This window comes from Oncorhynchus clarkii, chromosome 16 (genome assembly GCF_045791955.1).
Source record: "Oncorhynchus clarkii lewisi isolate Uvic-CL-2024 chromosome 16, UVic_Ocla_1.0, whole genome shotgun sequence".
NCBI classification, from domain to species: domain Eukaryota; kingdom Metazoa; phylum Chordata; class Actinopteri; order Salmoniformes; family Salmonidae; genus Oncorhynchus; species Oncorhynchus clarkii.
The window spans coordinates 32,449,665-32,464,077 of NC_092162.1; the positions used below are offsets into that span (position 1 = coordinate 32,449,665).

The following is a 14,413-nucleotide window of genomic DNA, read 5'->3' on the forward strand; positions in this document are numbered from 1 at the left end:
CCACCAAGTGCTCGTTGGTGGGAATATCACATCTGGCAATGTCTGAGAAAGTAGTTGGCTAGGTTGTTAAGTCAACTTTGGCTGATAATTAGCTGTGTAATTGATATCTAACCATACATTTTATGTACAGGTTTATGAACTCACTGTGAATGGCGTAAGTGTCCTTCCCTCAATAATAAGAGCCAATGAATAAAATATAGACCTACAGAAAGCGGAGACAGTATTCTCTTCAACAGTAGCAAAATTGGTTTGCTTGAAACAATGTTTTTCCCACGATTGCATTTTGAAATGTTGTGCAACCAGAAAGCATTTTTCTCTCCCACTACTCGAGCACACAAAGGAGAGAGAGTGGAAGTGAACTGTCAATAGGCTACAAAGCAGCAAGAAGTGGAGTCTAGACAACTCTCTGATTGACCAGTGGGCCATGTAGAAATGTTTTGGAAGCCACCTATTCATTCAACCAGTCTGAATACAAAAGAAGCCGTCCACCCTTGATGGGTGATTAGCAGGACAATGGAATCTTGTGGAGATGAGAACATGTGACAAGAATTGAGGGTGCACTAAACAACTGAAATTATGACCAAGTTTAGATGAAATCAGATGTTTTTAGGAATGTAACTGTAATCAACCTGGATTACTTAAAAAAAAAAAAGTGTACTTGGATTACAGTTACATTCCTAAAAACATCTGATTTCATCTAAATTTAGTCAGAATTTGATCAGGGTTGGGTTTAAACAGATTACATATAAATCAGGATTACATAATCCAATTATAAAAATTATGTAATCAGAGTAAAAAAAATTTAGAAAGTAATCCAGGTTGATTATAGCTACTTAATTTTTGTAATGGGATTATGTAATCCAGATTTTTATATAATCTGTTACAACCCAACCCTGATCACATAAATACACATGCAACAACATTGACAAGACACATATACAAACTCAGTAAATCAGGTCAGAGTACAAGAAAGTACAGGTCTTAGGGCAACATGGTTAAGATTCTTGTTCCTTACCTGTCTGACAGTGCTGTCCTACCCAGCCTGGGCCACAGCTGCACTCTCCACTGTGACGGTCACACACACCACTGTTCAGACACGCACAGGGCTGAGCACAGTCCGCCCCAAACCAGCCATGGGCACACTCTGGGGATAGAATCAGAATCACCTTTATTCACCAAGTACATTTACACATACTCAAAATGTAACTTTGTGATATGGTACTGCTAGTGATAGACAACATTTAGAGACAGAATACAGACAGGAGTTTACACAGAGTTAACATACATTATATAGAAATAGGTAGAGTGAACTAGAGAAAGAGAGACAGGAAGACAAGAAGGACTGCACCTTGTCCCCAGGACAAGGTGCACCTGTGTAATGATTATGCTATTTAATCAGCTTCTTGATATGCTACACCTGTCGGGGGGATGGATTACCTTGCCAAAGGAGAAATGCTCACTAACAGGGATGTAAACATTTGTGCACACAATTTGAGAGACATAAGGTTTTTGTGGTATAGAACATTTCGGGGATCTTTTATTTCAGCTCATTAAACATGGGACCAACACTTTACATGTTGCATTTGTATTTTTGTTCAGTAAAGTTAATTACACTTATTTCTGTGCAGTAAAAGAAAGTTCGACCAATAGTTATGTTCCTTTTCTACTGTAGTATACGGCAGACGTTTCGAGCCAAATTCCTGTTTTGTAGACTTAACTGTCGAAGAGTTGATACATTTCTGTGTGGTGAAGAGGGGTTTAGAGTTACACTGCCTTCAGAACGTATTCATACACCTTGACTTTTCCACATTTTGTTTGGTTACAGCCTGAATTTAAAATGTGTTCAATTGAGATTTGTTATCACTGGTTATCACTGTTATCACTGTGATACATTTTTTTTGTTGTTGTGCACTTTCCTCAAACAATAGCATGGTATTTTTTCACTGTAATAGCTACTCTAAATTGGACAGTGTAGTTAGATTAACAATAATTTAAGCTTTCTGCCCATATAAGACATGTCTATGTCCTGGAAAGTTTGCTGTTACTTACAGGATCATGCTAATCACATTAGTGCACGTTAACTCAACCGTCCCGGTATAGGGACACCAATCCCGTAGAAGTTCAAATTAAGGCTTCAGCATGCTTCAGTTTGTCTGGCGCCTAGCCGAACCGAACGAGTGTGCTCGCATACTCCCTTAAAAGGCCTTCACAATGGTACTGTTTGTCCATTTTGAGACACCGTAGCCAGTATACGCTTCCTCAAAATAATCAGGATAAATCTAAAATAACTAAAGAAATCTGTCATACATTTTGACATTTTTAGTCGCAGAATTTTACATCCAACGAAGATGTTTGGGGCAGTATTCCTCAATGAATAAAAAAAAATGAAAACGAGTTGTCTCTCGTTGAATGACAACAAAGACTTTGTTGAAGAATCTGTACTGTTGACCAATCACTGTCGAAGGAGCGTAGACTCCGGCTTGCCTCTAGAAACAATGTTGTGCACGCACTCTTCCACTGTTTTGGCTGGGAAGCTTGAGAGGCCTTTACCCAGAAAGACTCACAGCTGTAATAGCTGCGAAAGCTGCTTCTGTAAAGTATTGACTTGGGTGTGAATACTTATGTAAATGGTGCCTTGTAGAGGAAGATGTTCGACGTATTATACTTTTCAGAAAGAAATGAATCATCTGATCATTTTGACCAATTTGGAAAATATGTAGCTTCTCTCTTGAAAATGTTAAGTGTCGAAAGATGTCACGCACAAGAGGAAATGTTGAGATTGTTATATTGGTACACGTCTGAGCAATACACTGAAAACAACCTCTGCAGTCAAACACTGGGGCTGAATGTCAACATTAAAGATGAAGAGGAAAGTGAGAAGATAGGAGGATTGGATCATGGTAAGAGCAAGTTTTATCGAGAGCAGTTTGGTTTTCTCCAGTTCCACCTGTCATTGTGTGAGCTGGTAACCTATTTCCTGTCACAGACTTGTGATTTGACATCAACTTTCTCGAAGCCAATACTTGTTTTATTCACTGTATGGCAGTCGGTAGTTTACATTTATTACCATATCGGGATGGGAAGAAATGTCAACATATGTTTTTTTTTTAGCTCTTTCTTTTTCCTCCCCCAATAACCCGCTTCCCTTGTCATGTAAAGCCCACTTACAGTAAGTGCACTTGTATATCACACCAACTGACTTGCTATTCAGATGTCATTCACACAGGAGAGAGATATCTTCAGGTCCAGGATCCAGAGGTGGCATCAGAGAAGCTGGAAGACTGCAGTCAAACACTGGGCTTGAATGTCATCATTAAAGGATGAAGGTGATGAAGAGGAGGAGAAAGGGAAGAGTGATAATTTAGTTTCTCCTGGTAAGAACACGTATGAGGGAGTAAACAATTATTATCTTGCCATTCAATGAGAGAGGTACATTTATCTCATGCTACTCGTACGATGTGCGATAGATGCAACTGTTTGAATCATTTAGGAGTGAAATAAGTTGATTCTTTGCCACGTGTTTCAGCTGCTCTTTTTTCTGTTGTTATTCACACAGGAGAGCCACTTAACTCCTCTGACAAAGTGGAGGCGGCTTCTCCATCCAAAGAGCAACACACGGAAGCTCACAGCGCTAAGAGGTCTCACTGCATTTGTTGTGAGAGTTTCCAGTTCTTATGGCATCTTGAGGACACTTGAAAATGCATAGTGGAGAGAAGCCTTACTCCTGCTCTGATTGTGGAGGTAGATTTGCTAGACGATATAATTCAAGAGTACACCAACAAATACACACTGGCTTTACTCCTGCTCAGATTATGGGAAGTGCTTCACAACTTCCATTAATCTGTTCTCTCATCAGAGAGTGCACACTGGAGTGAAGCCTCCCCACTGCTCTGAGTGTGGAAAGAGCTTCTCTCAATTGGGTTTGTTAATTATCACAAGCTAACATACACAGCAGATAATCCTTACCACTGCTCTGATTGTGGAAATAGATTTGCTAGACAAGTTAATTTAAAAGTACACCAGTGAAAAAAATACTGGAGAGAAGCCTTACCAGTGCTCTGACCATCGCGAGAGATTCTCTCAATTGGCTAAGTTAAAAAATCACAAGCATCGAATTCACACAGGACAGACACCTAAGGCTTCAACGCCTCATATTTATAACAGTTCATCAGAGAGTGTATACAGAAGAGACTCCTTACCACTGCTCAGAGTGCAGGAAAAGTTTCTCTAATCCTAAAAACGTAAAAAGTTCACCAACAAATACACACTGGTAAAAAGCCTTACCTTTGCTCTAAATGAGGCAATTTGTGAAACATCTAGTGCATATGAAGACATTATATAAGCCATCCTGCTGTAAGCCACTAGTCACCCAAGTCATAGGCTGTTCTCTCTGCTACCACACCACAAGGGGTACCGGAGCACCAAGTCTATGTCCAATAGGCTCCATAACAGCTTAACAGCATTTTCTAAGGTGGTGCAAGTGCCAAACGCACATTAGTTTGCAATTTTAGCTTGTAAAAACCTGCACTCTGGCAGTTTTTCTACCCCATGCGCCAGGTTCAGCAATTTACCTGTCTGATATCAGTTCGCTTGGGCTGAGGTGGGGGGCTGGCAATATTTGAGGTGTGTCCTTGAAAACAAGCTCAAAAGTGACCATTTCATGCATATCAGGAGATCTAAGACTAAAGAAAAGCAGGTCTTATTGGTAACACGGTTGGTAATGGAATGGATTTTGTGAGTGGAAGCGACACCTGTGACGCGGTGCCCTTGTTCTCATGGAACAAGAAAGGAAATGTGTTTTTTTGTACCAGTAACCCTCGTATTAATAAATAGACAAAATTATTTTTTTCTCTCCATTTGGTTTCATTTGATTAAAAACCAAGCATTTAGCCTCCCCTCAATGAAGACAATTGTCTTGTCCTGCCCAATGCGTTCACCAAGTAGCCATGTCTATCATTAAAGGGTTTGACTCATGAGACTGCTTTGAAATAAATCTTAATCACCAAAGCTTTATTAAAAGATTATGTTTGGGAGCAGCAAAACAGTGAGCAGACATCCCATTTTGTGTAGGCCTAGTAGTGGTTTATTTTTTTGGTTTATTTTATTTCTTATTTTAGCCAGCTCCCATTTTGGTTGTGCGTAAAAAAAAAATCCGGGTAGGTCCATATGCCCCTCAATAAATGAGAGATGAGATGATGCTGGTGACCCTTGTATTTAGAACTTATTATCCTGTAACAATTGCCTTTGGAAAGTATTCAAACCACTTGACTTTTTCCACATTTTGTTATGTTACAGCTTTATTCTTAAATTATTATTTTTTTAAATCCCTCCATCAATCTACACACAATATCCTATAATGTCAAAGCAAAAAGAGGTTTTTAGAAATGTTTGCTAATTTATTTAAAAAAAAATGGAAATATATTTACATAAGTATTCAGACCCTTTACTCTGTACTTTGTTTAAGCACCTTTGGCAGCGATTACAGCCTTGAGTCTTCTTGGGTATGATGCTAGAAGCTTGGCACACCTGTATTTGGGGAGTTTCTCCCATTCTTCTCTGCAGATCCTCTCAAGCTCTGTCAGGTTGGATGGGGAGCGTTGCTGCACAGCTATTTTCAGGTCTCTCCAGAGATGTTTAATCATGTTTGTATTTGTATTTAAAGCAACAGCTACTCTTCCTGATAATTCCTGATACTAACTGGATTATATTTGAGAGGCTTCCATTAAAGAACACCCTCTGTGTTCTGTAAGACAAGTAACTCTTTATTCACAATATAGAAGCCATAACACATACGTTTTTCCAGCAGCAGACTATGATCGATAATGTCAAAAGCTGCACTGAAGTTTAACAAGACAGCCCACACAATTATTGTGTCATCAATTTCTCTCAGCCAATCATCAGTCATTTGTGTAAGTGCTGTGCTTGTTGAGTGTCCTTCCCTATAAGCATGCTGAAATTCTGTTGTCAATTTGTTTATTGTGAAATAGCAATGTATCTGGTCAAACACAATTTTTTCCAGAAGTGTACTAAGGGTTGGTAACAGGCTGTTTGAGCCTGTAAAAGGGGGCTTTACTATCTTGGGTAGTGGAATGACTTTAGCTTCCCTCCAGACCTGAGGGCACACGCTCTCTAGTAGGCTTAAATTGAAGACGTGGAAAATAGGAGTGGCAATATCGTCTGCTATTATCCTCAGTAATTTTCCATCCAGATTGTCAGACCCCGGCGGCTTGTCATTGTTGATAGACAACAATCACCTCTTCCACACTGACTTACGGAATTCAAAAGTACAATTCTTGTCTTTCATAATTTGGTCTGATATTCTTGGATGTGTAGTGTCAGCATTTGTTGCTAGCATGTCATCCCTAAGTTTTCTTACCTTGCCAATTAAAAAGTCATTAAAAGTAGTTTGCAATATCAGTGGACTTTGTGATGAATGAGCCCTCTGATTCAAGGAGCCGAGTTGGCTTCATATTCCCAAAATATCCTTTAAGGTGACCCAAAGCTTTTTACTATCATTCTGTATATAATTTATCTTTGTTTCATAGTGTAGTTCATTTTTTTATTTTAATTAGTTTAGTCACCTGATTCCTTAATTTGCAGTACGTTTGCCAATCAGTTGGGCTGCCAGACTTAATTGCCATACCTTTTGCCTCATCCCTCTAAACCATACAATTTTTCAATTCCTCATCGATCAAAGGGAATTTAACAGTTTTTACCGTCATTTTCTTAATGGGTGGGTGATTATTAGTAACTGGAATGAGTCATTTCGTAAATAAGTGCAGTGCCGGTTGCTCCTCACTACACACCACAGACCAGCAAATATTCTTTACATCATCAACATATGAATCACTTCAAAACTTATTGTATGACCTCTTATACACTATATTAGGCCGAGCCTTTGGAACTTTGGTTTTCCTAGACATGGCTAGTATGTTGTGATCACTACATCCTATGGATTTGGATACCGTTTTAAATCAAATATCTGCAGTGTTAGTAAAGATGTGATCAATACATGTTGATTATTTAATTCCTGTCCTGTTTGTAACTACCCTGGTAGATTTACTGGCAACCTGATCCAGGTAGCAGGCATTGGTTACAGTTTTAATTTTTTTCTTGAGTGTACAGCTTGATGATAGCCAGTCAATATTTAAATCACCCAGAAAATATACTTTTCTGTTGATATCACATACATTATCAAGCATTTCACACATATTATCCAGATACTGACTGTTAGCACTTGGTAGCCTATAGGAGCTTCCCACAATAATGGGCTTTAGGTGAGGCAGATGAACCTGTAGCTATATTACTTCAACAGTATTTCACATTCGATGTCTCTAAGCTTTACAGGAATGTGGTTCTGAATATAGACCGCAACACCGCCTACGTTGGCATTTCTGTTTTTTCGGTAGATGTTATAACCATGTATTGCTACCATTGTATCATCAAAGGTATTATCTAAGTGAGTTTCAGAGATGGTGAGAAAATGAATGTCATCTGTTACAAGCAAGTTATTGACTTCATGGACCTTGTTTTTTTCAGGCTACATATGTTAATATGGGCTATTTTTAGCACTTTTCTGGGTTGCTTGATTGTTTTTAATGGTTTACTGGGAAGCTTATCAGAGGTAGACTTATTCATGTTATTTACATTAGAGCTGATAGTGCAGGGTGAGCTGCATAAAGTGGTCTTCCTACTAGTGCACACCGCCTCAGTGCTAACAGTGTAACCCTGGTTTAATGGCTCATGATTACTGCATACAATAGCTGTAGGATAAACACATGTATTCGGTGCAATTAGGGGTACATCAATTAAATGACTTACATTGTGTTTGCCAATGCCTCTAAGATCACGTATGTTTGATGCATCATTATGACGACTCATTGTCACGGTGGTAGGGATTAACTGAGCTGGTCTTGGATCATTTACCAGTCATTGTTTCAACACAGCCTTGAAATGCAAGTCCAGGAGCCCAGATGATTTGCATGGACTCCATCATTCCTGTAGAGTATCTTCTGTTTCAATACAAGTGACTCCAGCAGAGCTACAGTAGTATTTTAGCCAGATGTGTAATGCCAGCAGTCTGCTGAATCTTTCACACCCTCTGTCCAATGATGGTACTGGACCTGAAATTATTGGCTGGGCCACTCAAGGACATTCAGGGACTTGTCCCGAAGCCACTCCTGCATTGTCTTGGCTGTGTGCATAGGGTCGTTGTCCTGTTAGAAGGTGAACCTTTGCCCCCAGTCTGAGGTCCTGATCACTCTGGAGCATGTTTTCATAATGGATCTCTCTGTTCTTTGCCCCGTTCATCTTTCCCTCGATCCTGACTAGTCTCCCAGTCCCTGACGAAAAATATCCCCACAGTACGATGCTGCCACCGCCATGCTTCAATGTAGGGATGGTGCCAGGTTTCCTCAAGACGTGATGCTTAGTATTCAGGCCAAAGAGTTCAATCTTGGTTTTATCAGACAAGAGAATCTTGTTTCTCATGATCTGAGAGTCTGTAGGTGCCTTTTGGCAAACTCCAAGCAGGCTGTCATGTGCTTTTTACTGAGGAGTGGCTTCTGAGCATTGAGGCCCACACCAGCAGCCAGACAACCACTGCGCCCAATCACCATACTTTCCCTGAGATTCACCAACAAGGAACGAGTACTACAGGCGGTGAAAATCAACACCATTACAATGGGAAACGTCGTTGTGCGTTGCTAACTGTTCCCATTTTTCAGAACACAGAATTGAGACTGAGCGTGGGGTTAGTAGATCCAACAGGATATGTTGAGTTGTTTGGGAACTCGGCTGGGATGTTCAGACGATGTTCTTTTATGTACACAATTTACTTTTATTTTATGTGATCACAGCTGTAACTATTATCCACCTATACCCAGAGATGACTTGCACTAGAGTTTGATTACTGTCCGATGACTTTAACTAGTACCTTAAATCTACTGACATGGAACTGCCATGGTCTAGGTCATGCAATCAAATGGAAAAAGATACTATATACTCTTAAAAAGGAAAAAGCAGACATTGTGCTATTAGAAGAGACACACCTCTGTGATGCCGAACATGATATACTCTGCAGAGCTTGGGTGGGAAAGGTGTATTTCTTGTCTTTCAAATCAAACAGCAGAGGCACAGCCATACTTATAAATAAGCATGTTCCATTGATAATTAACAAAAACATCTGATCCGGAGGGGCGATTTATTCTGAGAACTGGGTCACTGTGTGGGCAACCAATTACCATCTTAAATACAGTTGAAGTTGGAAGTTTACATACACTGAGGTTGGAGTCATTAAAACTATTTTTAACCACTCCACACATTTCTTGTTAACAAACTATAGTTTATACTTTGTGCATGACACAAGTCATTTTTCCAACCATTTTTTACAGACAGATTATTTCACTTATAATTCACTGTATCACAATTCCAGCGGGTCAGACGTTTACATACACTAAGTTGACTGTGCCTTTAAACAGCTTGGAAAATGCCAGAAAATTATATCATGGCTTTAGAAGCTTCTGAAAGGCTAGTTGACATCATTTGAGTCAATTGGAGGTGTGCCTGTGGATGTATTTCAAGGCCTACCTTCAAACTCAGTGCCTCTTTGCTTGACATCATGGTAATATCAGCCAAGACCTAAGAAAAAATTGTAGACATCCACAAGTCTGGTTCATCATTGGAAGCAATTTCCAAACGCCTGAAGGTACCACATTCATCTGTACAAACAATAGTACGCAAGTATTAACACCATGGGACCACGCAGCCGTCATACCACACAGGAAGGAAACACGTTCTGTCTCCTAGAGATGTGCAAATCAAAAAAAAAAGTGCAAATCAATCCCAGAACAACAACAAAGGACCCTTTGAAGATGCTAGAGGAAACAGGTACAAAAGTATCTATATCCACAGTAAAACTAGTTCTATATCGACAAGGCCGCTCAGCAAGGAAGAAACCACTGCTCCAAAATCAGCAGAAAAAAGCCAGAGTACGGTGTGCAATTGCACATGGGGACAAAGATTGTACATTTTGGAGAAATGTCCTCTGGTCTGATGAAACAAAAATAGAACTGTTTGGCCATAATGACCATCGTTATGTTTGGAGGAAAAAGGGGAGGCTTGCAAGCCGAAGAACACCATCCCAACCGTGAAGCACGGGGGTGGTAGCATCATGTTGTGGTGGTGCTTTGCTGCAGGAGGGACTGGTGCACTTCATAAAATATATGGCATCATAAGGAGTGAAAATTATGTGGATATATTGAAGCAACATCTTAAGACATCAGTCAGGAAGTTAAAGCTTGGTCGCAAATGTGTCTTCCAAATGGACAATGACCCCAAGCATACTTCCAAAGTTGTGGCAAAATGGCTTAAGGACAACAAAGTCAAGGTATTGGAATGGCCATCACAAAGCCCTGACCTCAATCCCATAGAAAATTTGTGGGCAGAACTAAAAAAGTGTGTGCGTACAAGGAGGCCTAAAAACCTGACTCAGTTACACCAGCTTTATCAGGAGGAATGGGCCAAAATTCACACAACTTATTGTGGGAAGCTTGTGGAAGGTTACTTGAAATGGTTGACCCTAGTTATAAACAATTTAAAGGCAATGCTACCAAAAACTAATTGGGTGTATGTAAACTTCTGACCCACTGGGAATGTGATGAAAGAAATAAAAGCTGAAATAAATAATTCTCTCTACTATTATTCTGACATTTCACATTCTTAAAATAAAGTGATGATCCTAACTGACCTAAGGCAGGGAATTTTTACTAGGATTAAATGTCAGGAATTGTGAAAAACTGAGTTTAAATGTATTTGGCTAAGGTGTATGTAAACGTCCGACTTCAACTGTAAGCCGCTAACACAGATACTCCTGCTTTCATGTCAAAAATGATAACCCTGTTCAATGAGCATCGTGTTTCCTTTGGCATGGTGGCTGGAGATTTTAATTGTACCCTCAACCCAACCCTGGAAAAATCATCTAAAGTCCCCACAACAAACCCTAGATCTGATGTTGAACTCTTACTAAAGAGATGGGACTGATAGATATCTGGAGAGAGACTAATATCTCATCTATGGACTATACATACTACTCTAACGTCCATCTCGAATAGTTTACATTTTTACAGTCGGACCCATAGCACTTTCAGATCACCTTTGTCCACCTCCACTTTGACCATCCCGAGGTCAAAGAGCTGAAAATTTAACACGTCCATGTTATCAAACAAAGCTTTCCATACATTGGTTACTACATGGATAGACAACTACACACAAGACAACAAAGATTCTCCTGTTTCTCCGGCCACAATGTGGGACACTGCCAAAGCCACACTAAGAGGTCATCTAATTGCATATGCTTCCTCTAACAAAAAAAGCAATGGAAGCACACAGATTAGATCTTGAGAGGGAGCTGTAACGCTGTGAAAAAGTACATAAACAACCCACAGACAGCGCCTCCTGGAGTCAACTTAAAGCAGCCAAAGCCAAACTGAACTTGCACTATACTCGGGAGATTAAAAAAAAGTTGTATTTACTAAACAAAAATACCACGCGTATAGCAATAGGCCCAGTAGATTGAAAGAGAAGTCAGAGCGTAAAATCATGGCTCTCCGAACAGCAGATGATGAGGTCACATATGATCCAAATAAGATAAATGTTACTTTCATGATTTTTACTGCAAACTATATACTTCTGAGAGAAAACATTCGGATGCATAACTCCATTCCTAACAAGTCCCCAGGCCCAGATGGATTTCCCAGAGAGTTCTACAACACTTTTTGGCCCCAGTTTAGCCCTATTTTCATGCCAATGGCTGGTTGATGATTTTTTTGCAAAAACTGAGCTCTCACAGCCCGCAATTACAGTGTTGCTCGTCCTTCCGGACCATAAGCTTGTTGGATTTCAACAAAAAAATAATTACCAAATTACTCGCTAAAAGACTAAACTCTACTTCCCAAAATAATAAAAGAGCGAACCAAATTGGACAAGTACTTTTTTGATAACATTCGCCGTCTTTTTGATATTATAGATCAAGTAAACGCACAGAAGACCTCTGTCCTGCTGGCTTCACCAGATGCTGAGAAGGTGTCCGACAGGATGGAGTGGAGCTTTCTGTTCTCAGTCTTAGAAAAGTTCAATATGGGCCCAAACTTTATTAAATGGATGAAGTCCCTATACTGTCATCCAAATACCATGGTGACTACTACTGGTCTGAATTCTGATAGATTCCCTTTGGGACGTGGCACAAGACAAGGATGCTCGCTGTCCCCGTGCTCTATTTGTTGGGGGCGGAGCCTTTGGCAGAGTTGACAAGGAGCAATCCAGTTTTATGGGTGTTTCTGCAGGCAGCACAAGATTTTGCTATACGTGGATGATGTCTTGCTCTACATATCCAACCCTGAGAAATCCCTCCCATTTTAGACTCAATTGCTCAGTACAGGACATAAAATACATTTGAACAAATCCACTGTTTGCCCTCTCAATCTTACACGCAACAGCTCTATGAAGACACTCTGTCCGTTCCAATGGAAGACACAGGGGTTTCAATACCTTGGGATCTTTGTAACACCAGATCTGAATAGACTTTTCAAGGAAAATTATCTACCACTCCTGGATCGAATCAAGAACGATCTCCAAACCTGGATCTCCCTCCCATTAGCTTAGTAGGAAGAATTAATGTTATCCGTATGAACGTTCTCCCTAGACTGAACTATTTATTTCAGATGCTCCCATGCTATCTCCCAGTTTCCTTTTTCAAAACAACTAACCAAAGCATCACCAAATGTATATGGGGCAATAAAAAACCTAGGATCAAGTTCTCCCCTCTATCAAAACCTGAATCTAAGGGTGTTCTTGCCCTTCCCTCCCTTCAATTGTACTACTGGTCTGCCCAAATCCGCAACATGCTAACCTGGATCACAAACAGACAAGACTCAATGTGGACTTAGATAGAAGCCCAATCCTATGGTTCATTGCTCCTAAGCTCAATTATATTCATTAATAACTTTAGTGAAGTGGGCAACATAGCCAAAACCTTTGTGATTTACAGCACCCTACTAGCATGGAGGGACGGTAAGAAATTGCTTTCACTTGCCTATAGTATGCAACCCAGAATTGCCAAAAGCCCTGAGTGATGCCAACTTTCATCTTTGGCATCCTCTAGAGATCAGGACCTTTTTTTAGACCTGTTTCATCAGAAAACCACTACACTGAAATCCTTTCAAGAGCTTTGCAGTGAATTCAATGTGCCAAGATCCAATTTTGTAAAATATCTTCAAATTAGACATGTCATTTCCTAATTTACTTCCAAGGGGAGGTTTAGAGCTCAGCTGAATGCAGTTGAGACCCTTCTTGCTACAGCACAATCCATCAAAGGCAAAATCTCATATCTATAGAGTCCTTTCTGAGAAAGGGGGCTCCTCCTTTACTAATTTGTAAAAAGGACCTTGGTCTGACTATCAGTGATGAGTTATGGGCGGATTTTTGCGACAGGGTATACTGCTCCTCTACTTATGTAAAAATGAAAGAATCTAATTACAAATTGTTGTACACATATTATTACACCCCAGTGAGACTCCATAGAATGAATACAGACATTTCTCCTTACAGTAAAATTTGTACCTCTGAAAGTGGAACCTATATGCATGTATTTTGGAGTTGTAGAAAGATTTTGGCAATCTATACATTACTGCTGCACAGGAAATACTAGATGTATAGTTTAATATGACCCTGTGTATCTATCTTCTTAATGCCCAACAGGACTTTGTTCTTGATCCTGACAGAGAAAATGTGTTTATGACTATTACATACTTTACTAAGAAATGTATTATTCTATTGTGGGCTTCTAATACTAATACAATATTGTTGACTTTCTTCCTCTTGAAAAGCTCACTTATGACCTCCGCAAGAGACAGCCCAAGTTTGACAGACTCTGGTCTCCACTACTCAACTATATTTCAAATTGGACAGAGTGAATGGGGTGATTAGGGAAATGAGCAGAAACATGTTGTGCAACACGGAACCCAAACCGGCTGCATAAATGTATTTTGTCCCCCTACACCAAACGCGACCGTGACACACAGGTTAAAATATCAAAACAAACTCTGAACCAATGACATTCATTTGGGGACAGTTCGAAAAGCATTAAACATTTATGGCAATTTAGCTAGTTAGCTTGCACTTGCTAGCTAATTTGTCCTATTTAGCTAGCTTGCTGTTGCTAGCTAATTTGTCCTGGGATATCAACATTAGGTTGTTATTTTACCTGAAATGCACAAGGTTCTCTACTCCACACATAAAACAGTCAACCGAATCGTTTCTAGTCATCTCTCCTCCTTCCAGGCTTTCTCATCTTTGAACTTATATGGTGATTGGCATCTAAACTTCGTAGTATTACCACGACAACCGGTCAATCACC

General features: G+C 39.9%; 1 protein-coding gene across 1 annotated transcript in view; it reads right to left on the bottom strand.

The window, feature by feature from the left end:
- The window catches only part of LOC139367562 (multiple epidermal growth factor-like domains protein 6), a 110,519-nt gene that overhangs the window by 12,611 nt on the left and 83,495 nt on the right, over positions 1-14,413 (bottom strand). The window contains exon 23 of the mRNA XM_071105814.1: positions 1,016-1,144. Coding sequence (XP_070961915.1) covers positions 1,016-1,144 — 129 coding nt within the window. The remainder of the gene's footprint in view (positions 1-1,015; positions 1,145-14,413) is intronic.